Source organism: Oncorhynchus mykiss, chromosome 18, assembly GCF_057628025.1.
Source record: "Oncorhynchus mykiss isolate SJ-2025 chromosome 18, ASM5762802v1, whole genome shotgun sequence".
In the NCBI taxonomy this organism is placed as follows: Eukaryota; Metazoa; Chordata; class Actinopteri; order Salmoniformes; family Salmonidae; genus Oncorhynchus; species Oncorhynchus mykiss.
The window spans coordinates 53,297,089-53,322,760 of record NC_143039.1 but is presented as its reverse complement, the minus strand read 5'-3'; the positions used below and the strand labels follow the sequence as shown (position 1 = coordinate 53,322,760).

Here is a 25,672-nt window from a genome sequence, read left to right as displayed (position 1 = left end):
ACATAAGAATCTACAGCGCCACCCCAACATTAACATATGTGAAAATGGCATGTTTCTATTTTTATTTATTATTATTATTATTATTATTATTTTTTTTTTTTAAAGCTTCAGATCAGCGTTTCCAACCCAGACCCCCAATTGGTCAAAATCACACGATGCACACCGATGTTATTGGAAACACTGATCATCCCCTCTATGTTTTGTGGTAAAAATTAAAATAAAAAACACTAAATTTTCACATGTGCTGGAGATGATGAATATGAAGTTGAAACATTTTTTTGAAGTTTCCCTTTAAGACTTGCCCCTGCTTTAGACTCAGGTACCAACGCTATAAATAACCAATCCACTGGGCTTCTAGTGTAAACGGCAGCGTCCGAACAATCAGGTGTAGACTACTTATCTTCCTGAAGCCTATTGGAGAGGTTCCAGACCGTAAAGCGTTTACAAGTTGACATGGTTTCTTTCTGGCGTATAAGTCTCTACTGGCGTGTGTTTACAGTGTGAGAGAGCCAGCATGTCGTCTGATGTAGAGTCTCCTCCGTCTGCTGTGACAGACGTCTGTCTGGGACTTTAGTCTCGGTCTGCGGATATACACCTTCCCCATCCTGGCTCGTCTCAGTGGGAATGTTGAAGGAGTAGAGGCTCTTGATGTCATTTAGAAGAGCCTCCGTGTGTCTTTCTGTTCTCTGTGTTTGCCAAGGTGGTGCGCTGTGGTATGAAAGGCAGCGGGTTCTGAGTCCCTTTGGGGCACCTAAGACGTGTGCGTGCTGTGTGCCAGTCGTCCCGCAACAGTAGACACACAAAAGCCTCAGCGTTCATTAGCAGGCTGTTGGTTCCCAATGGGAGCCGGGGGGGGGGTATGTGTGTAAGCGGGCAGGGGTTGTCAGCTCAGTGCTGCGTGTTGTCTCTGTGGTGGTGCCAGCTCCTCAGCTCTCATCTGAGCCCAGGCCCTACTCTGATCTGCCAGCAGCCCGACTCTCCCTCTGAAGAGGCCTGGCAACCCTCCGCCAGTCAGCCCTCTCAACGGCCTGCTTACCTGCCTAACTAACTAACCAAACTCCTGCCTCTGCTAGTCTCTCTGCCTACCTACGTCTGTCGGTCGTGCCAGGAAAAATGCATTTACTTACAGCAAAGGCACGATAGCAATTTTGGGATAGCAATGTTGGATTTTTATACCGTTTTTGGTCTTTTCTGAAAGCATTGAGATGAACATGTTGTGATGTATGACACAAGGATTGAGGTTTAGAGAGGGTTTAGCCCTTACTAAGCAGATGGGCAGAGCTGCTTTCTGTTAAGACAAGCGATTTGCAGAATAAAGTCCTATTTTAATGATTTATGTGTTGCGTTTCAGTAGAATGTTGGAAACCTTTTTGACCTCTTTCAGTTTTTTTGTCTTTTTCTGTTGACGTTTTACCTTGTAGCAAATGTTGTTTGTTTTACATTTTGTTGCATCTCTTTGCGGGGCTCGGCTGACGATGCCTTTCGGCTGATGAGCCCAGCACTTCGCAGTTTCCAACTCTGCGTCACTACGTGTAGGGAGATGAGGAAATTACTCCGGCAGCCTGCCAGCCTCTTAAGAGGAAGAGAAGGAAAAACACACACTTGCAAGCACATTTTTGATCTGCTCCCAGAGTTCAAAGCCAGAGGTGTCAGCTGTGGGTGTGTGCTAGCGTGCGTGTGTTTGTCAGTCAAAGCTAAGTGTAACGAGGAGCGTTGGTGCACAGCATTGGCGACACAGTTGTGTGTCTGCAGGGAAACATTGCTGTCACCCCTCCGCTTCATCACAAGGAGACCGTCGATTGTCTCTAACTTCATCACGTTGATTCTCATGGAATATCTCAGTGATGTCCACTACTACAACTTTTTTTTACTTGTATGCCAAACAAACACCACATTTTTCAAAGTTTAACAAAACATACAACTCTATGCTCAATGACTACTTCGAACAATTTACACAGTATAAAAAAATATATACTTTTGCTGGAAAAACTGATCAAACTTTGCATGTGCAGTTTTTCCTGAAATGCGTTTTTATAAAATGTTCGGTGGAATTGTTGAAAGTAGTCCTTGTTCGTACAGTTTTGTGGTTTGTTAAACTTTGAAATCAAGAGTTTTTTTGTTTTCACTCAGATTTCAGTTTTAAATGTATAGCAATTTCGTCACCATGGAATTACCCTACAGCTACACCATATATACAGAAGTATGTGGACAACCCTATAAATTAGTTGATTTGGCTATTTCAGCCACACCTGTTGCTGACGGGTGTATAACATTTAGCACACAGCCATGGAATCTCCATAGATAAACTTTGGCAGTAGAATGGCCTGTACTGAAGAGCTCAGTAACTTTCAACGAGGCACTATCATAGGATGCAATCTTTGCAACAAGTCAGTTCATCACATTTCTACCCTGCTAGAGCTTCCTTGGTCAACTGTAAGTGCTGTTATTGTGAAGTGGAAACATCTAGGAGCAACAATGGCTCAGCTGCGAAATGGTAGGCCACACAAACTCACAGAACGGGGCCAGCGACGGCTGAAAATCGTCTGTCCTCGTTTGCAACACACTAGTTCCAAACTGCCTCTGGAAGAAACTTCAGCACAAGAACTCGAGCTTCACGAACTGGGTTTCTATGGCCGCGCAGCTGCACACAAACCTAAGATCACCATGCGCAATGCCAGGCGTTGACTTGAGCAGTGTAAAGCTCGCCACTATTGAACTCTGGAGCAGTGGAAACGCCTTCTCTGGAGTGATGAATCACGCTTTGGCGGATGGCAGGAGAACGCTACCTGCCCCAATGCATAGGGCATTGTAAAGTTTGGTGCAGGAGGAATAATGGTCTGGGGTTGTTTTTGCATGGTTCAGGCTCCTTAGTTCCAGTGAAGGGAAATCTTAATGCTACGGCATACAATGACATTCTAGACGATTCTGTGCTTCCAACTTTGTGGCACCAGTTCGGGGAAGGCACTTTCCGCATGACAAAGCCTCCGTTTCAGCATGACAAAGCCTCTGCACAATGCGAGGTCCATACAGAAATGGTTTGTCAAGATTGGTGTGGAAGAACTTGACTGGCCTGCACAGAGACCTGACCTCACCCATCGAGCACCTTTTGGATGAATTGGAACGACGACTGAGCCACACCTAATTGCCCAACCTTACTAATCCTCGTGGCTGAATGGAAGCAAGTCTCCGCAGCAATGTTCCAACTAGAGGTCGACCGATTATGATTTTTCAAGACGATACCGATTTATTGGAGGACCAAAAAAGCCGTTACCAATAAATGTTTTTATGTATTTGTAATAATGACAATTACAACAAAACTGAATGAACACTTATTTTAACTTAATATAATAAATGTAGCCTCAAATAATGAAACATGTTCAATTTCGTTTAAATAATGCAAAAACAAAGTGTTGGAGAAGAAAGTAAAAGTGCAATATGTGCTTTGTAAGAAGGCTAACGTTTCAGTTCCTTGCTCAGAACATGAGAACATATGAAAGCTGGTGGTTCCTTTTTTAACATGAGTCTTCAATTTTCCCAGGTAAAATGTTTTAGGTTGTAGTTATTATAGGAATTAAAGGACGCTCTCTATACCATTTTGTATTTTATTAACCGTTGACTATTGGATGTTCTTATAGTCACTTTAGTATTGCCAGTGTAACAGTATAGCTTCCATCCCTCTCCTCGCTCCTCCCTGGGCTCGAACCAGCAACACAACAACAGCCACCACATCGAATCAGGGTTACCCATGCAGAGCAAGGAAACGACCACCCCAAGGCTCAGTGAGTGAAGTTTGAAACGCTATTAGGGGGCGCTAACTAGCCAGCCATTTCACTTCGGTTACGCCAGCCTCATCTAGGGAGTTGATAGGCTTGAAGTCATAAACAGCGCAATGCTTGACGCACAACGAAGAGCTGCTGGCAAAACGCACGAGAGTGCTGTTTGAATGAATGTTTACACGCCTGCTTCTGCCTACCACCGCTCAGTCAGATACTTGTATGCTCAGATTATATGCAACGCAGGACACGCTAGATAATATCTAGTAATATCAACCATGTGTAGTTAACTAGTAATTAGGATTGTTTTTTGCTAGCTAGCAACTTATTAGGAAGTTTAAATTAGGAAGTTTAATGCTAGCTAGCAACTTACCTTGGCTTACTGTATTTGCGTAACAGGCAGACTTGCCAAGTTAAATAAAGGTGTAATTTTGGGGGGGGGGCAAATCGGTGCCCAAAAATATTGTTTTCCGATTTGTTATGAAAACTTGAAATTGGCCCTAATTAATCGGCCATTCCGATTAATCGGTCGACCTCTAGTTCCAACATCTAGTGGAAAGCTTTCCCGGAAGAATGAGGCTGTTATAGCAGCAAAGTAGCCTAGTACAGCTGCACTGTGTAGGAAGCAGTGCTTTACTGTGAGGGGAAGTAGGGTTATATCAGTGTTATACATTAAATCTGCTCTGTGTAGGAAGCATGTTATTTCTGTATTCAGACACTGGAGACCTTAATAATGAAGCGTGTTGGAAAGTTAGTGCAATGTAACGGAAGTTTGACACAATCCTATTCTTCTGTCTTTCCTGGTGGTGTACTGCTGTGAGTGTCTGTGCCACATTGACCTCATGGACTGTCCCTTCCATTGTTTTAAAATTCGCAATAGTACTGAGATTGAACGGGGGTTATTGTCAAAGATGACAAGTGATGAAGGAAAAGGAAGCAGTGTGATTAAGACGTCTGTCACCCTTGTTACAATAACATCCTGTGTCTTTGTCAGCCAAGGGAATCGACCAGAATCTGTCATACTAGGCAGCCGTAGTCTCCCAATTTAATTCGTTATTAGGCTTTATTGGTTCTGGCCGCTCACAAATATAAATATATGTAAAATACCAACTCCAAAGGACCCTTCTATGGATTACATTTTGTGAAAATCCCCCAAAACATGGTTTTGTGAGCAATCACCCTTCTGTCTTTTATGTTGTGAGAAACGGTTAATGAAGTGAGAAACGTGATGCTACTTGTAATGATTTGCTATGTTATGCTAATGTGCCATGTTAATCTTATACTAACGTTTATCTACTATGCTGTTATGTTAAGATGCTGTGTTATGATAATCAGTAGTCCTCTGTCCTGTGTTTTTAGGATGATATTGATGGGATCCCCTGGTCAGAGGAGAGGGACGTGAGGAAGGTGCTCTATCTCTCCCTGAAGGAGTTCAAGACTGCTCAGAAAAGGCAGCTCGGAGACGGCATCGGCGATGGAACCAAATACACTAATGGTGAGTTTCTCCTTGGGACCCCTTTCTCTGCAGCACTGACCCAGTCAGGCTTTTGTCTGGATGCTCACAGACCTGCGATAGGCTGCTCTGTCTTTTGTTTGCAGTGGACCAGCTGATAATGATAGGAGTGATAGAATAGTGACACATTAATATAGCGTTATTTCAGAGTGAAGGTGCTTTGGTATGCACAATGAAACAGAGGATGTTGCAGGGTTTTTTCTAAGCAGGTGCAATAACATCCAGGGAGCTCAGGCTGCCTGTTTGTGTCCGCCTGTGGTATAAAGGCTGGTCTGAATGATCTGCTGCTGCTTTGTTTGACACCTTCGCTGTGCTACACACGGGCCTCTGAACCTATTCTCAGCTGTCACGATACAACCCAGAGGCCGAGAGAGAGATAAAGGCCTCTGGAAGTTTACACCGTAAACTTCAAGCGGGCATGGAGAAGCCTCAGTTCAGATCTAGGTCACAGGCTCAGTTGCACACAGACTGCCCTGTACCGGCTGAAACTGTCACCCCCCCCCCCCCCCCCCCCCCCCGCAGTGTTGTCAGTCTCTTAGAGGAGTGTGTCTGACTGGCTGTCTGGAGCCAGCTACCTGCAGAGGGATGTGAGGAAGGTGCAAATTAGATTTGAACAAGATGACCGAACAACACGCTGGATCTCTACTGAAATACACTACATGACCAAAAGCATTGATCCAACAGCAGAGTGAAGGGACCGAACCTGCAAGGCCCTAAGCTTGTCTCCCCTCCTACTCGGGCCCCCCCCCCCGTCTATCTCCCATCCCATAACCGGCAATCATGCCATCTCCCTGACCACTTTACGTCTGTGTTGGCAGGCATCCATCTCTCCATCTCTCTTCCTCTTTCCCTCACTCCCCCCCTCTGCATTATTCAACTGATTACATGATGCCCCTTTTGCATCCTCTCCCCTCGCTGTTATCCCTCCTTAGATGGAAGGCATCATTACATCAATAGGCCTCTGGTTACTGCTGCTCAGGAAGCTTCCCCCCCTCGCCCCCATTGATGAAACTACTGGCTGTGTTCCAAACCATTGGAGATGGTGGATGGTAGTGAGTGTCTGCCCAATAGCACCACTGGCCTTGTTCTGTCTGTCTCATGGGGACCTCAGGGTTTGACACTGGAAGTTTTGACCCGAACATAGTGGAAGAGGGCACAGTGCCTTGGTGGTGGAGCTGGCTTCCTCTCGGATAGGGCGAGTGATAGACTGACAATCTGCAGCATGTCATTCTCACATAACACATCTACTCAAATTATTTTAATTTTAAGGTATATTTAAGGTATTTTATGAAGATGACAGTGGGGAAGTATAGAGGTTGTGTCAAAGGGCAGTAGGCCGGAGTCCAACCTTTGCCAACACTGTAGACATACAGTATGTGCCAGAGGAGGTTGCGGTTTAGACTGCTAGACCACCCTAGGCCACATAGACAATAGTTACTAAATAGGATCTGTCTATTTCGGTCTGGGGTTGATTTGTGGTCAGAACTGTGTGGTTGAGACAGTCATTTTAAAAACACTACTCTTTGTTGTCCTCTTATAGGGTTGTCTTCTAGAGTTCCTTTTTTAGTATCCCATTCTATTGTCAGAAGTGGTTGAAAATAAATTCAAATGGGTTAAAAATCCCACACAATAAACACATTGTTTATTTTTATACACACTACAGTCCCAATCATACTGTGTCATTAAAAACTGAGAGAAATAAGTATTTTGTTACTAGCCACAGTACAGTGGACCAGTGAGCGGGTTACTGCTACAGGCTGCTGATGGACACTAAGCTTACTCCATTAGAAACATTATTATTCAGTCGTAATCACTCTGTTTGTAAAGGTGATTTAAGCTGAAGTAATGCCACTCTCCTGGCTGTTTAATATTTTCTGTCTGCATTACTCTACCTCCCACTAATGGGCTACACTCTGACTTGCTGTGGTGCGCACCCCCAACCTCGCTCCTCTATCTCCTTCATTCTCCCGCTCTCTCTGTCTGGAGAGCAGGAGGAACATAGCAAGGTGATGGGCTTATTGAAACACGCATAAATCTGATTAGAGTCCCTTACAGATCAGCCGTCAACCTCCTTCCCAACTAGGCCTCACTGGGACCAGGGGAAAGAATTTAGGCCTCAGCCCAGTCTGGCTCTCTTTCGTGACTGCCAGTTTGCATCCCTGTCTCGCCCTCCTTGTCCGGCCTCTCACAAAGGCACTGATGTGAAACCAACATATGTAAAACGTCTCGGAAGGGCGGAGAGGGGAGGGAGTAGAGAGGAGACAAGATGGCCCCTCACCAGGCTGTTTATGCTCAGTATGAATATTATTACAGTCACCTACTACTACAGATTAGACAAATATTATTATAGCTGAATCAGAAAAATTGTTTATTTGAGTTCTTGGTGTTATAAGCTTCACCCTGAGCACAGAACACACACAAACCAAACATAACCCAGTCAGTTCCCTGAGCATCACTGTGGTGTGACTCATACTGCCAGAGCATGCTAAGAGGTCTACAGACATGTTAAGCTCTATGGCTGGTCTCCTGCTATCGGGTAGTGACCTGCACTCGGTACACAGACTTCAGCTGCCTGGGTTTGTTCTGGGTTCTTCAAACAGGTTTTCAGAGGAAGCCGCCACTCAACCATTAGCCACTCATTATTACCATTCTAATATATGTTTCGTTGACACCTGCAGTTAAGGGTTGTGGTTTTAGGTTGGCACGTGATGTAAGGACTCAGTCCTAAGGAATGTGATGGGGAAGGTCATGCGTCAACTAGAAATGCCAGTACCAGGTAGACTTTTACTACCTACAAAGATTTAGTGGATCATAATTGATCTGTTTTTCTTAACCATGATTACTACTTCCACCTTGTTTGTGTAATTGCAGTGAATGCAGTTTTGTTTGATCAAGAGGGTTTCACTTCAGTTTCATGTCTTGGTTACGCATCAATGCTGTCTTTATTTGACTGGAATGTCTTTTTGAGATCTGCTCAAGTCCCGACTTGTTCACTTTGTTCAGCTAACGGGCTCCAAACACAAATCGGCGCCCTTACTTTGGTCACCGTGTTTCTCTTCAGTCAACATGTCCTAGCAGTACATTGCATGGTCTCTAACCCATGTCTTGTCTCTTTAGGTTCCCATGCCCGCGGGCAGCTCAATGGCTCAGGGCAGAAGGGCCACAATGCTGACGGGTCACGGTTCCAGAGCACCGACGGCAGCAGCGAGTACTCTGAGGATGGCCCTGCCAAGAAGAGGTGAGCGTGTTAACCTGTACTCTGGAGCGATGGCTCTCTCGCTCTGCTCTCGCTCTGATCTCGCTCTGATCGGCAGCAGCTTTGAACCAGAGAGTGCTTGAGTGAAGGTAGTGATAGGCAGGGGGAGCTCTACAGTACCTGGGCCCAGACTCACAAAACCTTAAGAAGAAATGTCTTAAACTGGCATTTTTTTCCTTAATTATAGACTTAAGAAAATGTAAGCAAAGTTGATGTTCCTCAAAGTTCTTGAACATCTTTCTTGTGCCATTTCTTCATGTTTCTCCTTAAGCTAAAAGTTAAGAAATTAGATTATTGAAAATAAAATTATTGGGAATGTTCCTATTTCCAAGATGGCTAAACCCTTAATCTTAGGGCAATGAGAGAAAGTTCATAAAAGCAATTGAAAATATTTCATTCACGAACGTCATCTGATAGTTTCAGTATTGATTATTTTAAACCCAAGAACATGTTTTAGAACAGTAATCTTAGTGAGAAATATGCTAACATGATAGCTATCTAGCAAGCAATGGCAAAAATGGTTGCCTAGCAACAAACATTTTAAGAAATTTGAGAAGTTTGTAAGAAAATCATTCAATTTTAAGATATTGTTGAGGATTTGCTCTCATGAACTTTAAGAATCTAATGTTTTTTTTCGGAAGTAGTGTTTTGTGAATCTGGACTTAATTAAAAAATATATTTTTTTTTTATGGCCTGCAGTACAGCCGAGGTACAGTATCATAGAGGTGTTTTGATCCTGGTGATGTCAGCATTGGTTAATTCAGCGCTCTCAGATTCATGTGTGTGAATTATCAAAGCCAAAATAAACAATTGTGGTAGTAAATGTATAAACAGCCTCTTGTCTTTTTATTAATTAACTTCCTTCTTGCTGTATTCTCTTGTTCTCCAGTAATGTGTTTGGTTAAGTCAGGGAATTACAGTAATGGGACATGACAGCATCAACAGTGAAGGGTAAAGAGGAGTTTGATTCAGAAGAATGGGAGCTCTTTTTAACCAGCGTTCATTCTTAAATGAAAACTGAAACATCTTTCCGCCTTTTATCTTTTATTTAACTAGGCAAGTCAGTTGAGAACAAATCCTTATTTACAATGACTGCCTACCCTGGCCAAACCATAACCCGTACGACGCTAGGTCAATTGTGCGCCGCCCTATGGGACTCCCAATCACGTCTGGTTGTGATACAGCCTGGAATTGAACCTGTGTCTGTAGTGAGGTTCTGGCCTTTCTAGGGAGTTTTTCCTAGCCACCGTGCTTCTACACCTGCATTGCTTGCTGTTTTAGGCTTGGGGTCTGTACAGCACTTTGATATATCAACTGATGTAAGAAGGGCTTTATAAATACATTTGGCTGGGGGGTGTGTGGGACTGGAGGAGACTGGGTTGGGGGGCGTGTGGGACTGGAGGAGACTGGGGCGCAGGAGTGGTGTGAGCACACTGGTGAGTTCAGACTGGGAGAGATTCCCTCTCAACTAGCAGGTCCTGGTTCTATAACAGACCAGCCACTGTGGATTAAATGCACTGCTTGGCACACACACACTCACAGCTACATTAAATCATATATATTCATATGTACATGCTGTACTGCAGCGGCCATAGCACAGATCTGCTCTGTAATCTCTCACCGTGAGACCCTCTGTGTAGCCAGCCATCGCATGATTCCTCAGCTCCCTGTCTCCACCACCTCTTTTCACCCTCCGTGTGTGTGTGCAGTACCTGTTATTTAATAGTCCAGCAGAACTTGTCTTTAAGAGGTCTGGCAAACCTGAAAAGGAGGACAAGAGAACAAGATGGCCAGGGAGAGAAGCAGAAAGGCGTTGCGTCAACAACAGGCCTGTGTTCAGTACAGTGGTTTGATGGTTTTCATTAGTTCTCATGCTGGAATAAAAGTAGGCTCTCTCCCTCTCTTAATGAGCAGCCGGCTCCGATTGCTTGGCAATAGCTCAGGCCTTTTGGTGTGGGGAGTGTGTGTGTGTGGAGGATGACTTCTTGGCCCTGGCATCTGCAGCCCACGCCACTCTATAACAGGGTGGCTGATTGAGGCGGTGCCACGACCTTTCACGCCTGGCAACGCAAGAACTAGTGGAGCGGGGTGGCGCAGGTGCGTGATTTTGGCTGCTTCATCCTGGGGTGCAGGGTAGGGTCCCAGTGTGTCTCGGGAGGGGATGGGCGGTCCCGGGGAGGCGTTTGGCTTCCTAGGACACAGAGATTGGAAATCGGGCCCCAGCATCTTAGAACCCTGCCAAGTACTGGAGAGGTTCTTCCCTCCTCCCCTTCCCAGCCACACCACGAGGCTGGAGTAGGAAACACACGGTTCAGCCATGGTGACCAATGTTGGAAAGCTCCACTTCTTAGGGAGATTTTGAGGCAAATTCTCCTCAGTAGTAAGAGCCAAGTAAAGCTCATTGAGCTGCTTGTTGTGTTTGTTTTAATGGATGCCAAGTTAGTAAGCACTGCCTTTGTCTGCCGTTCTGTTGCCCCCCCCCCAAGTTTTCTGAGAAAAAGTGGAGATCAAATACTTTTTAATTGTGGGAATGTGTTCCAAGGTATTCCCACGTGTAATAGAGCAATGCTTACATTTGTATGCAATCACAAGGTTTGAAATGATTGTTTTTAGTCAAATTATTATATCTTCTTGTGTTTCTTGCGGTCAATTTGCAGTCTACAAATGATTTTGTAAATATGTTCCGGCCCCCTGACCATACGCTCAAGAAAGAATCAGTCCGCAGCTCAATCTAGTTGATGATCCCTGCATTACATACTGTCACACATCATTCTGAATAAACTCTCACAATACGGTCTGCTGAGCGGAGGAGTGTGTATTATCATGCATTGTGATATTGTATACCCTGTAACCAAGCAGGGAAGACGGTAGGTGAGATCAGAGAGGGAGCAAGGCATCGTCATAAACAGTGTTTGTTCCAGTTTCTCTATTCTCTGCAGGCTGTTTGTGTTCACTGAAGACCAATAGGCACATCAAAGGAATAAAACGGCAACATCACAACAAACTATACAGCAGTTCTGAAGAGAAGTAGTTTTGTTCTATCGTAATCGGATGTGGACTGGATGGCATATCCCATGTTCCACTGCTGTGGCCAGAACTAATCAGAGCCTGTGATTTCATGGATAATGTCCTGATTTTTAAAGTGATGTCAGCAATAACACAGCTTTTCTCTGAGCCTGCTCGTTATTGATCTGGCTTAGTGTGATTTTTAAGATGGCCGCCAAGCTCATGGGTCAGAGGTCAGAGACCAGGGTAAGTCCAGTGAAGTGGTCGACCCACTGACCCGATGTTGTCCAGTGCCGACTTAATACACAGTTCATCAGCTCACTGCTCTAAGCATAGGGAATGTACTGGGACCAATGGTGGTAGTATACTAAAGCACAATAGTGGACACTGTAACATCATATTATACAGTGGTGTAAAACTACTTTAAAGTTGTTTTCTGGGGTATTTGTACTTTTACTTTGCTATTTTATGTTTTTGGCTACTTTTACTCCACTACATTCCTAGAGAAAATATGTGCGTTTTACTCCCGTATGTTTTCCCTGACACCCAAAGGTACTCGTCACATTTCTCAGGCAGGACAGCAGTATGGTTCAGTTCACACACCTATCAATATAATATGTCATCCCTACTGCCTCTGACCTGGCAAACTCACTAAACACATAGTATGTTTGTAAGCGATGTCTGATTGTTGGAGAGTGCCCCTGTCTGTCTGTCTGTCTGAAAATAGTGCTGACTGGTTTGCTTAATATAAGTAATTGGATGTATAGCATTTACTGTTACTTTTACTCAAGTATGACAATTGTGTACTTTTTCCACCACTGTACATACGGACATTTTTAAAACTAGATACTTTTAGATATTCACTCAAGTAGTATTTTACTGGCTAACTTTCACTTTTACTTGAGTCATTTTCTATTAAGGTTTCTTAACTCAAGTATAACATTTCAATTACATTTTCCACTACTGGTTCTATAATAATGAGAAATAGTGGCCACAGTAACATGGTAGTACTATACTAAAGGGAAATGGTGGACACAGTAACATGGTAGTACTATACTAAAGGGAAATGGTGGACACAGTAACATGGTAGTACTATACTAAAGGGAAATGGTGGACACAGTAACATGGTAGTACTATACTAAAGGGAAATGGTGGACACAGTAACATGGTAGTACTATACTAAAGGGAAATGGTGGACACAGTAACATGGTAGTACTTTACTAAAGGGAAATAGTGGACACAGTAACATGGTAGTGTGGTAAGGCATTATGCAACACATGGGCTTAGGTTGTTTAATTAAATTATGCGCAGAGTGGATTGTGTGAAGGTCATCGTGTAGGACTCGTTTAAGCCTTATGTACACATCACACACCAACACTGCCCCAATATATTTGTTAGTCTGTGGTAACTCTCATTGGAATGCTCGCCAACCCTCTGTTTCACATCATTTTAAAAGAGATGTGTTCACTGGTGTTTTAATGTTTTTAATTTTTTATCTAGCAACTCTGAAAAATACGAGGTGAAATCATGACGTCAATGATCTTCAGGTTGGAAAGTCAGAGCTCTAGAAAGAGTGGTGAGTTGGATGACAGTTCAGAATGAATTATCCCAGTTGGAACTCGGTTTTTTTCCGCCTCAGAGTTCCCAGTTTTGTTGAATGCACTGAAGTCGGAAGTCTGAAATTTCAGAGATCCCAGTTTTGATTGCGGCAGAAGTCTTGGTTCAGTCTTGGTTTTGAATAGACTAGAAACTGCCAGCCAGCATGGATCTGCATCAAGCAGTACTATCAGGGTTATTCTGCATCAGCAGATTCCACACAATGGTATAGTTAGAATGTTTCAAGGTGAAATAGATGTAATGAACTCTTAGATAAAATTCAAGAGATCCAGACTTCAAGGGTCTTGTTTGTCTCTCACCCTCATAGCCTTATCTTTCAGCTTCTCTGACCAATGACCTGTTATGGCATGGGGAGTGTTGAGCCCTGGGGGGGGGGGTTACAGGGTCACCAGGTCACGCAGTCGGCTCAAGCAAGGCCATCTCTCCTCCAAGCGCTCAACACTCAGACAGAAAAGCAATAACACATTAGCCGGAGTGGCTCTCTCCGTGAGCGCTGTTTATGCTAACCCTGACCCTAACCCCCTACTTTAGAATCCCAGTCATTTGATTCATCCAGTCTTAATGTTTGTATTGACAGCCGTGGTTATGGTGTTGATGTTCTTGGAGAATGGTGCTGCTGTGAGGAGAGATGTTGGACACAAAGTTTGGCTGTAGTTTCAACTGGATACTAAACCCATGGGTTTAATCAATCAAATGTATTTTTAAAGCCCTTTCGACGTCTGCGGATGTCACAAAGTGCTATACAGAAACCCAGCCTAAAACCCCAAACAGCAAGCAATGCAGGTGTATCAGCTACATACTCCCCTTGTGGCTGTGTTGTTAGTTTGATGACAATCAATACTTTTAAACAAGGATGCAGTAAGCATTACTGCAGCTAAACTGAATATTGCTAGTCTGGCTACCTTGTCTTTACACTCTCGGTCTCTCTCCGTCTGTCTCGCTGTCTCTTCTCCTGCATCTGCGTCTGACGGTCTCCTGTCTCCTCTCCAGCTGCTGAGCGCTGCAGTGTCTGCTGGTAGAGTTGATTAGGACCATGTGGACCATCTGGAGCGGTTTAGAACCTCATTCCTCCCTTCATTTAGCCGGGGGAATCCAGACATTGTTTCGGTTCCGGCGCTGGGTCACCCTCCTGTCTGAGAGCTAATCAATGATACAGAGCGGAAGCACGTGCAACATCAGAGGAACGGCAGCTTTGAAGAGCGGGGGAGGCAGAGGGGGAGGAGGAAGATTAGTTTGGGATGAGGGGGACATCCTGCAGTAATCCCTCCCCTGTAAGCCTGTGCCTCTACTGCAGGTGCTCTGCTCTCTCTCCCTCTCCTCCGCTCCCGATCTCTCTATTAGGCGTGTGTAGAGCAGTGCCTAGGCAGCGAGTATAAGTCCGGGTTAGGTGGTGGTAATAAACGGCAGACAGCATGTCTTTAGACCCCTATAGAAGGATAGCACCTCATCAAGCAACTCCAGTTTTACCCCACTTCTGACACAGGGCAAGTGTTAGAAAATATCCTTATCACATCTGCTCATATATATATTTTTTAAAGATCATAGACTTAACGGTGTTGAAGTTTGTGCGAGAGCTTTCTATAGGCAGGCTCTGGGTTTGAGAGGCTTGATGTCTGCTATTTGTCTTAAGTCCTGCTGGGCATTGTGGGTACATCATGGTGCCATGATATCCTGACTAGATGGTCTGTACTCCGCCCTCCTGGGGAAAGGGTCCAGGTTTTAGTCTTGTGGTTCAGTTCACTGTTGAATGTCTTTAATAGGCAACAGATAGGACGAGCCCCTCCAATAAAAGCCACTGTGCTCATTGGGCTCAGGTCTGTCTAGAGCCATTGCACGTCTAATAGTTTAATGGTCTATCCTACCTTTAACAACCACGTCCAGTTAAATGGCTCCTATTTATCGCTGGCTCTATTCCCATGAGCAAGATCATATTTCTGAAGGGGTTTATTGAAAGCCATGTTTTTCTCCTGTTACTCTCTGGGAGGCAGTCAGTAAATACCATCATCCACGTTCTAATGGTCCACTGCTGTCTGCAATGTTGGTTCTGCCTTCATGGAGCTGTAGTGTTGGTTCTCCCCCAAGTAAGTTGTAGTGTCGGTTCTGCCCTCTGGGAGACGTGGTGTCAGGGAGCCACTAGCTAATGCATTCTGCATCTCTAATCTGCACCAGTCTCCATGACTCACAATATCTCGCTCTCTCTCGCCATCCTGAGGCCCTGCCAGCTATAGGGCCATGAGTCGGGCTGTTTAAACAGCTCATGTTTTACCAGTCTGGCAGGGAAACTAATAGCTCCATTCACAACATAATGGCGGGCTGGTGACACCTGTCATGTTCAGGTGTTTGAACCATGTGACCTGCAACAGCCATTGGTCTTTCCAGGGGGAACAGAACCTTTTTTGTTGTTCTCTTCACTGGCTGAACTAAAGCGTGAGAACAGATTGGTTATCATACTGATGCACCTGCTCATCAAATACAGAATCCTTCTTGAACAAAGGCTTCTCTCAGGAACTGAACAGATTCTTCCGTCACTGAACCCAGTGTATGCGTGTATCGACGCAATCTCTTCACAGCTTCTTGTTCAAGGTATTTAGTCAGGGTTGGTGTTATATAGGCTGTGTATTGCTTTGTGATTGAAGTGCAGTTGGAGAGCTGTAGGTTCCGGGGGTTTGATGGAAACAAAATACATTGGGTGTTTCAGGGCATAGTTTGCCAAATGTCATGTGTTTTTTTTTGGGAGGGGGGCTCACTGTAGGATATCATGAAGCATTTCCCTCCCTACATGTAGCGCAATGAGACAATCAGTCGAGTAGTCACAATCTGTCTGGAGCAAGTGGCTGTGGTCGCAATTGATTAGTGATGCTGTCTGTGTCTGTCAACCTGCCTGGAAGGCCTGAACATTCTCCTCTAAACAAGCATCAGATTGAATGGGAGACTGTTTCAAACAGGATGATGGTGGAACACAGGGAGGCAGTATGAGCGTGGCATTGTCTTTTTCGGGTTTACCGTGAGACCGGCCTGTATCTGGCATCAAACCTCTTTGAAACAAGGAGATGGTGAAATTAAATGGCACACTTCTCTTAAATGCAGGGTGCTCTGTGTGTGTGTGTGTGATAAAAGATGAAGAGCTGTGACCAGGTCCATCTCCAGACAGGCTGCTCTTAGTATTCCACCCTGTCAGCCTGCTCCCTCTGTGGAATCAGAAGAAAGAACGGACGCAGAAAGCGATCTGGCCTGGAGAGACGGAAGGGAAAAAAATAAATCTGGCCTTGAAAGTCTGTCTGCAATTTGACACCTCCTTTGTACTTGTTATCAGTTGTCAGCTGCTGCAGATGTCTTGGCTTTAATGGAGAACTTAATTACAATTCAGTCAACATGGATCAAAGTCTTTTATGAGGTGGACGGCTGCTTGCAGGTGCTGCTAGGGGTTATTCTGAAGGAGGATTATCATTGTTTTAGCCCCCGTGGACACTTCAGTCAATGGCCACTGCAGTGTTATTAAAGATAATTAAATCATGTCCAAAGCCCAGACTGACTAAATTAGGCATACTAACAACTGAGGCCAGAGCTGTGTTAAACCGCTGAACAGAGGGGTATACTACAAACCAGGATTAATGATTTAGCCAGGTAACTTTGATAAACAACACCCCCCCATTAAGAAATCTAATTGGATACAGTATGTTTTTTTTGGTTGTCGGGTCAATTAGACTATGCCCATTTCAGGTCCTGGGCTGGTGTGGTTACACGTGGTCTGCGGTTGTGAGGCTGGACGTACTGCCAAATAATCTAAGACTACATTGTATGCAGCGTATTGTAGCGAAATGAACATTCAATTACCTGGCAACAGCTCTGGTGGGCGTTCCTGTAGTCGGCATGCCAATTGCACGCTCCCTCAACTTGACATCTGGGGTGTGATAAAACTGCACATTTTAAAGTAGTCTATTTAATTGTCCCTAGCACAAGGTGCTCCTGTGTAATGATCATGATCAGCTTGTTAATATACCACACCTGTCAGGTGGCTGGATCAGCTTGGCAAAGGAGAAATGCTCACTAACAGGGATGTAAACAAATTTGTGCACAAAATTTGAGAGAAATCAGCTTTTTGTGCGTATGGAACATTTCTGGGATCTTTTATTTCAACCCATGAAACGTGGGACCAACACTTTACATGTTATGTTTATTTTTGTTCAGTGTAAATGAAATGCATACACAAAACAGGGTGAGCTGTATGTCAGTTCCCAACGTAGGTCTGTGTAAGAATGTATGGAATAACACTTATCTCCTGTCTCTTCCCAGGCCCAGACTGCAAGCACAGAGGAAGTTTGCCCAGTCTCAGCCCAACTCTCCCAGCACCACCCCGGTCAAGGTGTCTGATACCGCCCTGCCCGCACCCTCTGCTCACATCAGAGACATCTCCAGACGAAAACCCAAGACCGAAGATTTCCTCACCTTCCTCTGCCTGAGAGGTACAGTAACCCTGTGGTCCATGCCTCACATCTCACCTTTTCATCCACAAACCCCTTCATCCACCCCCACACACACGCAGTCCTTCATCCTCCCAACTCACTAATTTACTCATTTAGTCGGCCACTTACTTGCACAGTCACCCTAGCACCATGCGTCTCGTCACCAGGCCAAAACCAGGGCCCTGCTTCTCTGACCTCCGTTAGGGCTTCAGTTCAGCAGCCACACAGTTCCAGGCCTTCCTCCCGGCCTGCCTTTGACCTAGATCCAGGCCTAGCTGTGCAGAAGGAATAGTTCAGTCAGAGGTCCAGGTTCATTGACCTTGATAAGGCAAACACCAAACCCATTTTGTCCTCACAGGTTACACATTGGCTACAGATAATGTTTCAACAATGAATATTGAATATTGTTATCTGCACACAGTCAGCTTTGAGCACCCCCTACGCGCACACCCACACAGACATCCTGGTAGAGCCAGATAACCCTGCTCCTGTATCTGAGAGCACAGAGGCCTGGGTTGCTCTCTGCCGCCCACCAACGCAAACACGGCCAAGCTATGGAGAACAGGGCAGCAATTTCAGCTTCAGGGTTCAGCTGAAATCCCACCTCGCCTCATTTCTGTATTGGTATAACAGGTTTCTTCAGTGCTATACAGGACTCAAGAAGTTCACTATCATGGACATGTTTCCCTTTACTCTTTACCTCAATGATGCATTGAAACACGAAAAAGAAATGGAGAAACTGAGTGGAGTATAGCCTCACCTCAGGAACAAAGAGGATTCTTGGATGTTTTTTTTTATTTTTAGGAACAACCTTGGCCTTGGCTTTTACTGATGTCTTCAATCCCAGAGAGTGTTTAACTCTGAACAGTGTCTCCTCCTACGCAGCAGAACCCTCCCCGACTCATCACAACTAGAAATAGCCCTGTAGGAAGAGTAATGCCTTGATTAGATTAATTTGGTATTGCCATTAACCTCGGCTGGCAACATGAAGTAGGTTAAAACGAACTGGAATCAGCTGGGAGCTAAGAGGCCCAGAGGAGAAGACTCGTGTTTTAAAAGCCAATGTCACTTCAATGTAACGTAATTAGCGATCAGTCAAACGGACAGGGTTGGCAGCCTTATTCTCAATGGAACATATCTGTTCTCCGAATCTTCCAGTAAATGTCTTCTATTGTTCAGGTTTTGGACAACTCCTGGATGCTATGCTAACTCCTGACCAGTTTCCTAGTATTATTATTTATTTATTTTTCCTTCCCACCCCACCGTGCCGCGCTTGGTTGACCGCTGCACCCCGTCTCCGCGGCAGCCTTATTTATAGCTCTGTTACCCTGCCGAGAGGCGGCCTGATTCCTCCGCAGAGCTCATGCTGCCTTAATGGCATTTTCATACACAGGGTTGTGCTCTCTCTTCCTTCACTTTAATGGCCCGTGTGGAAGATACCAATACATCGAGGAGACGTGCAAGAATGTCAGGGCAGCGCAGGGGTGTGCGTGCGCACAAGCACGGTCGGTGTCCTGGGGACAGATAGATAGATATAGACCATAAGGCAGCAATGTTTTTAACATTTTATTTTTCAAAGGCGCTTTTGCCCTTTTGATTTCATTCAAAGGACTTTGTTCATCTGAATCCACTTTGGTGGCCCACGCTAGCTAGGCATTTCACTGTAGTGGCCCAAGACCAGGCAGCTATGTTTGAGTCTAACACTTACACTTTGTATCAATTTATTTATATTTTCCCCAGAGCTGACAGGGAGGGGCTAGGGAGGCAAGGAGCCGGCACACGGTCTGTTCTTCTAGCTCTGGAACAGATCAATGGCGTTCCTGGTCGATATTAGAGATCAAACGGTCATTCTGTTCAAACGGCTCCGCTCCTCTCAAATGTTTATCTTATCTGACAAACATGCCACATTTACCCAGCAAGCCCCCTGTCTGACCGCTTTAGAAAAGCGTTTGATAATAAAGCGCTGGTTATGAAAGCAGGCCATTTCCACCATGATTTCACGGGGAGAAGTTTTCCTCTGTTCTCTACCGCAGCAGCAGCTTGTAATCTCCCCTGCTTATTCATCTGGGACTCAGCATCGTAATGAGCTGTTTTCTTTCTCCCGATTTTTAAACAGGAACGATATATTTTTAATCCCTCTTGGGAAACTGCTGGCTGTTCTGATGCAATGTGGAGTAACGTGCGACGGTCACAAAACGGAGTGAATCGGTCGTGTTTTATGTGCTACGTGCCTTCTCGCATCCCTTTTTATTGCGGCGGTGACAGAATCCATTTGGAGCCTGGCCAGCCAGCTCGTCTCTGAGGCTGGGGTAGTTGTCCAGCCAGCCTGTCAGCTTGTGTAGGCTGTCGTAGTATGCTGCAACTCTTGAGTCTTTAGCCTTGGATACAGGCAGCACAGCACCTTGTCTGTAGTGATGGGTAGAGAGGGTAATTGTTGGTAGGTGTTGTGACAATGTCCACGATTCCTCATTGCAGCTGCGCCTCTATCTGTGTACACAAACACGCATGGCTGAGAGTGCCAGATATAGTAGATGAGTAACCCCCACTAATATGCTTGTCCAATGTTACATAACAGCTACTACTATGTGCGTGTGTGTGCCATTGCTGTCTGAGCATTGAATGTGTCTGGGTCTAGGTCGGAGGCTGCGGCCGTGGTTGTGTTTACGAAGGCTGATTTTTTTTTTATTTTTTATTTTTTTTATAAATAAGCCAGCACCTCCTAGAGCTGACTGGAGCTGAGGGCAGCATGGGTTAATGGATTTGCAGACATTCAGGAATGTAAATCAGAGGCGATATAATCCCCAATTCTCTCAGATTCACTCTGCTGCAGCAGCCTGTAAAACAATGTTATTGAAAAAGTCCCGGTCCACTCTCTTCCATTCCCTCCCCTCTCCACCCATCTTCTTCCTGACGAGGTGAAGTGGTGAAGCATGAGGGTTTTGGAGAGGGGGCAGAGTGTCTGACATGGTCTCTCCACACACTGTCTCTGTCTATGACGGGGGATTCAGCCAGGGATTGGCCCCCTACTTCCATCGAAGAGGAAGGTCATACACTTGACTCGATGGCGTCTGCCCTTTTTTATTCACATCTTGGAACTGCTTTTCTGAGAGGCTCTAGAGATTCCGGAGGGTCTTTAGGCTATAGCCGAGAACCAGTAGAAGTGCTAATTTTCCCTAACATGGATGTTAGTCAGATTATACATTTGTGTAAAAAAAAAATCTGTTAAAGCTCTCGATTGGCTGTTTAAACTCATTGTTTGAACTCTATTAAAGGACAATGTTTAAGTCGACCATTTTGGTTGTAATTACGCCTGTCTAGTGAAAAATGACAGTCATAATGGACTCTTTCAGCCTTAATTATGATTTGACTATGGTTCTGAGGCACATGAAAGGTCCATAATTGAGGATTGGGAGGAGGGAGGGGAACAGGCCTGGAGGAGGGACGCCTGGGTTATATTTCTGTGTCTGGGAGCTGACAGACGGAGTCTCTGCACCAGAGGGAGCGGCTGTTATAAGCCCAGCACCACCCGCTGAAAACGCAGCCTAACCATAGACCAGACACCAGTGACCAGAGGAGCAAGCCCAACAGGCTTCTTCTCTCCCTCTGACTCAGGGGGCTACTGTAAATACATGGGAGTAACAGGCTTATTTTGGGCCACTGGAAAGGATTACAGGATAACATTGTCCAGTCTCATCCTCTCCTCTCTTTCCCACTTCCCCACAAAGAGATCCCTCACCCATTAGATGCGAACTCACCCCCATGCTCCACACCACCTCGCCAACCCCCTGTCCCCTTTCAAGTCCCCGTGCCCCCCTGGGCCTGCTAGCCATTGGCCCTATGACCCCAGAGAACACAGAAATTGAAGCCATGTTGTTAATGAAGCAGGTCACTTGAAGCCGATTGGGAGTTTGTTGACTCTGTAAGTTCCCCTGGCCTCTGTCACCAGGAGAAAGGACCAGTTTGGAGAGCTGACACAAATGTGCTACTATCACACTCCTCTGCAGTCAATCAATCACATTTGTTTTAAAAGCCTTTTTACATCAGGCGTCACAAAGTGCTTATACAGAACCCAGTTAACCCAGTTCTCTACAGCCTGGTCTTAGCCTGACCTGGAGCCGAGACTGAAACCAGCACCTCAAACCTAGTCCAGACATGACTTCTTCTCACGTTACACATTATACTGTTATCCTAAACCTTACACAATGACCCCTAATAACAATGGACTGGCATCTCTGCTCTCTCTACATGCAGGGATAGTCAAAGTATCGAGTCACACTGGCATGTTAGTCCTGTTGTGATAAGCTTTTTTAAAAACAATGTATGTAACCTTTATTTAACTAGGCAAGTCAGATTTTTATTTACAGTGATTGCCTACAGGGGAACAGTGGGTTAACTGCCTTGTTCAGGGGAAGAATGACAGATTTTTACCTTGTCAGCTCTGGGATTCGTTACTTGCCCAACTCTCTAACCACTAGGCTACCTGCCGCTTCAAAAGCTGTGTTGTATTGTGGGTACTGACTGTATTGTATTTTTGTGTGTTTTTTTTTGTAGGCCTACTAACTATTCTGATGTGCGTGTGAGTCAGAAGGCTCCGATATCACTATAATTCATTACTGCATTCAACGTAACCCTAACCCCATTGGCTCCCCTATTGTAACCATAACAATAAGTTGCTTATTAATGATGCTCAGCTTTAAGCACAATTTGCTGCAATAGACCAGTTCCTATCATACTGATGATTGTATGGATTTGCATCCAATTTGATTATGAAGTTTTGATGTTTGACTAATTCTAGCTTCACCACATCTAATTTCAGGTTACTCCTCGTGGCCAAATGAAGGTTAGTTACCTTTTTTTTAAAAAGTACTTATTATCTAGACAAATGTTAATACCCAATCATGTACAGTACCTTCGGAAAGTATTCATTTTGTCACAGCCTTATTCTAAAATGTATGAAATCCCCCCCCCCTCATCAATCTACACAATACCCCATAATGTCAAAGCAAAAGCAGGTTTTTAGACACTTTTGCTCATTTATTTGTAAAAAAATTACTGAAATATCACATTTACATGAGTATTTTCACACCCTTTACGCAGTCCTTTGCTACGCACCTTTGGCAGCGATTGCAGCCTTGAGTGTTATTGGGTATGATGCTACAAGCTTGGCACACCTGTATTTGGCGGTTCTCTCATTTTCCTCTGCAGATCCTCTCAAACTCGATGGGGAGCGTTGCTGCACAGCTATTTTCAAGTCTCTCCAGAGATGTTGGTTTTCAGTCCGGGCTCTGGCTGGGCCACTCAAGGACATTCAGGCACTTGTTCCGAAGCCACTGCTGCATTGTCTTGGCTGTGTGCGTAAGGTCGTTGTCCTGTTGGAAGGTGCACTTTCGCCAGGGTCTGAGGCCCTGCGTGCTCTGGAGCAGGTTTTCATCAAGGATCTCTCTGTATTTTTCTCCTTTCATCTTTCCCTCGATCCTGACTAGTCTCCCAGTCCCTGCCACTGAAAAACATCACCACAGCATGATGCTTCCACCACCATGCTTTACCGTAGGGATGTTGCCAAGTTTACTCCAGAGTTCAATCTTGGTTTCATCAGATAGTCTTGGTTCATGGTCTGAGAGTCCTTTAGGTTCCTTTTGGAACGCTCCAAGTGGGATGTCGTGCCTTTTACTGAGGAGTGGCTTCCGTCTGGCCACTCTACCGTAAAGGCCTGATTGGTGGAGTGCTGCAGAGATGGTTGTCCTTCTGGATGGTTCTCCCGTCTCTACAGAGGAAGTCTAGAGCTCTGTCAGTGACCATTTGGTTCTTGGTCATCTCCCTGACCAAGGCCCTTCTCCCCCAATTGCTCTCTATGGCCGGGAGGCTAGCTCTAGGAAGAGTCTTGGTGTTTCCAAACTTCTCCATTTATGAATGATGGAAGCCACGTTGTTCTTGGGGACCTTAAATGCTGCAGAATTATTTTGGTACCCTTCCCCAGATCTGTGCTTCGACACAATCCTGTCTCAGAACTCTATGGACAATTCCTTCGACCTCATGGCTTGGATTTCTGAAATGCACTGCCAACTGTGGGATGGTATACAGACAGGTGTGTGCCTTTCCAAATCATGTCCAATCAATTGCCTTTACCACAGGTGGACTCAAATCAAGTTGTCGAAACATCTCAAGGAGGATCAATGGAAACAGAGCTCAATTTAGAGTCTCATAGCAACAGGTCTGAATACCTATGTAAATAACTTATTTCTGGGTTTTTTACATGTAATGTGCCACAATGTCCGAACCTGTTTTCGCTTTGTCATTATGTGGTATTGTGTGTAGATTGCTGTTACGTAACAAAATGTGGGAAAAGTCGATGGGTCTGAATACTTTCCGAAGGCACTGTATTTCCCACTGTCATTAGGAATGAGCCTTTTTATTTTATATACTGTGACATGAAAATGTAATGATTGATAACACAAACTTAATTCAAACATCTTAACATAGGTCTAATCAAAGCTCATTGGAGACCATTACAACGGTTTAAACCGATAAACCACAATGGAGACCGCTGATGCATACAAACCAGCTTTCTTTTCCTCTGGTGTCTCTAATGGCCCTAGTCTTAAAGCGGTTCCTTGTCCTACGGAGGACTGGGTCCTTCGCCAGCTGGCCATGGAACTGCTTTCTCTGTGCTCCGGGTTAGGGTTCTGCAACTGACGGCTGACGGGCAGAATTTGGCCAGCGGGTGATTTTATTTGGCCACCCAAATATGTTGTTGGACATAAAACACTAAAGCATTTGTTTTAGGAAAGGGTTCCTAATATTTGATATACTCAGTGTATTTGATCGTGTACAAATACTTTTGGTAGTGTATGTGGACACCTGCCTGTCAAATCTCATTCCAAAGTCATGGGCATTAATATGGAGTTGGTCCCCCCCTGCTATAACAGCCTCCACTCTTCTAGGAAGGCTTTCCACTAGATGTTGGAACATTGCTGCGGGGACTTTCTTCCATTCAGCCACGAGGATTGGTGAGGTTGGGCAATTAGGCCTGGCTCGCAGTCTGAGTTCCATTTCATCCCAAAGGTGTTCGATGGCGTTGAGGTCAGGGTTCTGTGCAGGCCAGTCAAGTTCTTCCACACCGAGCTCAACAAACCATTTCTGTATGGACCTTGCTTTGTGCACAGGGGTGTTGTCACGCTGAAACAGGAAAGGGCCTTCCACGAACTGTTGCCACAAAGTTGGAAGCGCAGAATCGTCTAAAATGACATTGTATGCTGTAGCATTAAGATTTCCCTTCACTGGAACTAAAGGGCCTAGCCCAAACCATGAAAAACAGCCCCAGACCATTATTCTTGCTCCACTGAACTGTACAGTTAGCACTATGGATTGGGGCAGGTAGCGTTCTTGTGGCGTCCGACATACCCATATTCGTCCGTCGGACTGCCAGATGGTGAAGCGTGATTCATGACTCCAGAGAAAGTGTTTCTACTGCTCCAGAGTCCAATGGCAGTGAGCTTTACACCACTCCAGCCGAAGCTTGGCATTGCGCATGGAGATATTAGGCTTCTGTGTGGCTGCTCAGCCATGGAATGCCAATTCATGAAGCTCCCGACTAACAGTTATTGCGCTGACGTTGCTTCCAGAGGCAATTTGGAACTCGGTAGTGAGTGTTGCAACCGATGATGAACAATTTTTACGAGCTTCAGCACTCGGCGGTCCTGTTCTGTGAGCTTGTGTGGCCTACGACTTCGCGGCTGAGATGTTTCTCAGAACAGGGCAAACTGGCTCTAACCAGAATAAAAAGACGAGTGGAAGGCCCTGGTGCACAACTGTGCAAGAGGACAATTAAATTAGTGTCTAGTTTGAGAAACAGACGCCTCACAAGTCCTCAACTGGCAGCTTCGTTAAATAGTCCACGCAAAACACCAGTCTCTACGTCAACAGTGAAGAGGCAACTCCGGGATGCTGGCGTTCTTGGCAGAATTGCAAAGAAAACGCCATATCTCAGTCTAGCCAATAAAAATAAAAGATGGGCAAAAGAACACACACACTGGGCAGAGGAATT

General features: G+C 45.1%; 1 protein-coding gene across 2 annotated transcripts in view; it reads left to right on the top strand.

The window, feature by feature from the left end:
- Positions 1 to 25,672, top strand: part of LOC110496365 (protein Jumonji) — an 84,728-nt gene that overhangs the window by 38,522 nt on the left and 20,534 nt on the right. Inside the window, exons 2-5 of one of the 2 annotated variants that reach the window (XM_021572227.3) lie at positions 5,133 to 5,268; positions 8,404 to 8,524; positions 17,459 to 17,628; positions 22,445 to 22,468. In XM_021572227.3, the coding sequence (XP_021427902.2) occupies positions 5,133 to 5,268; positions 8,404 to 8,524; positions 17,459 to 17,628; positions 22,445 to 22,468 (451 nt within the window). The remainder of the gene's footprint in view (positions 1 to 5,132; positions 5,269 to 8,403; positions 8,525 to 17,458; positions 17,629 to 22,444; positions 22,469 to 25,672) is intronic. The other variant, XM_036952932.2, reaches the window with a different exon arrangement.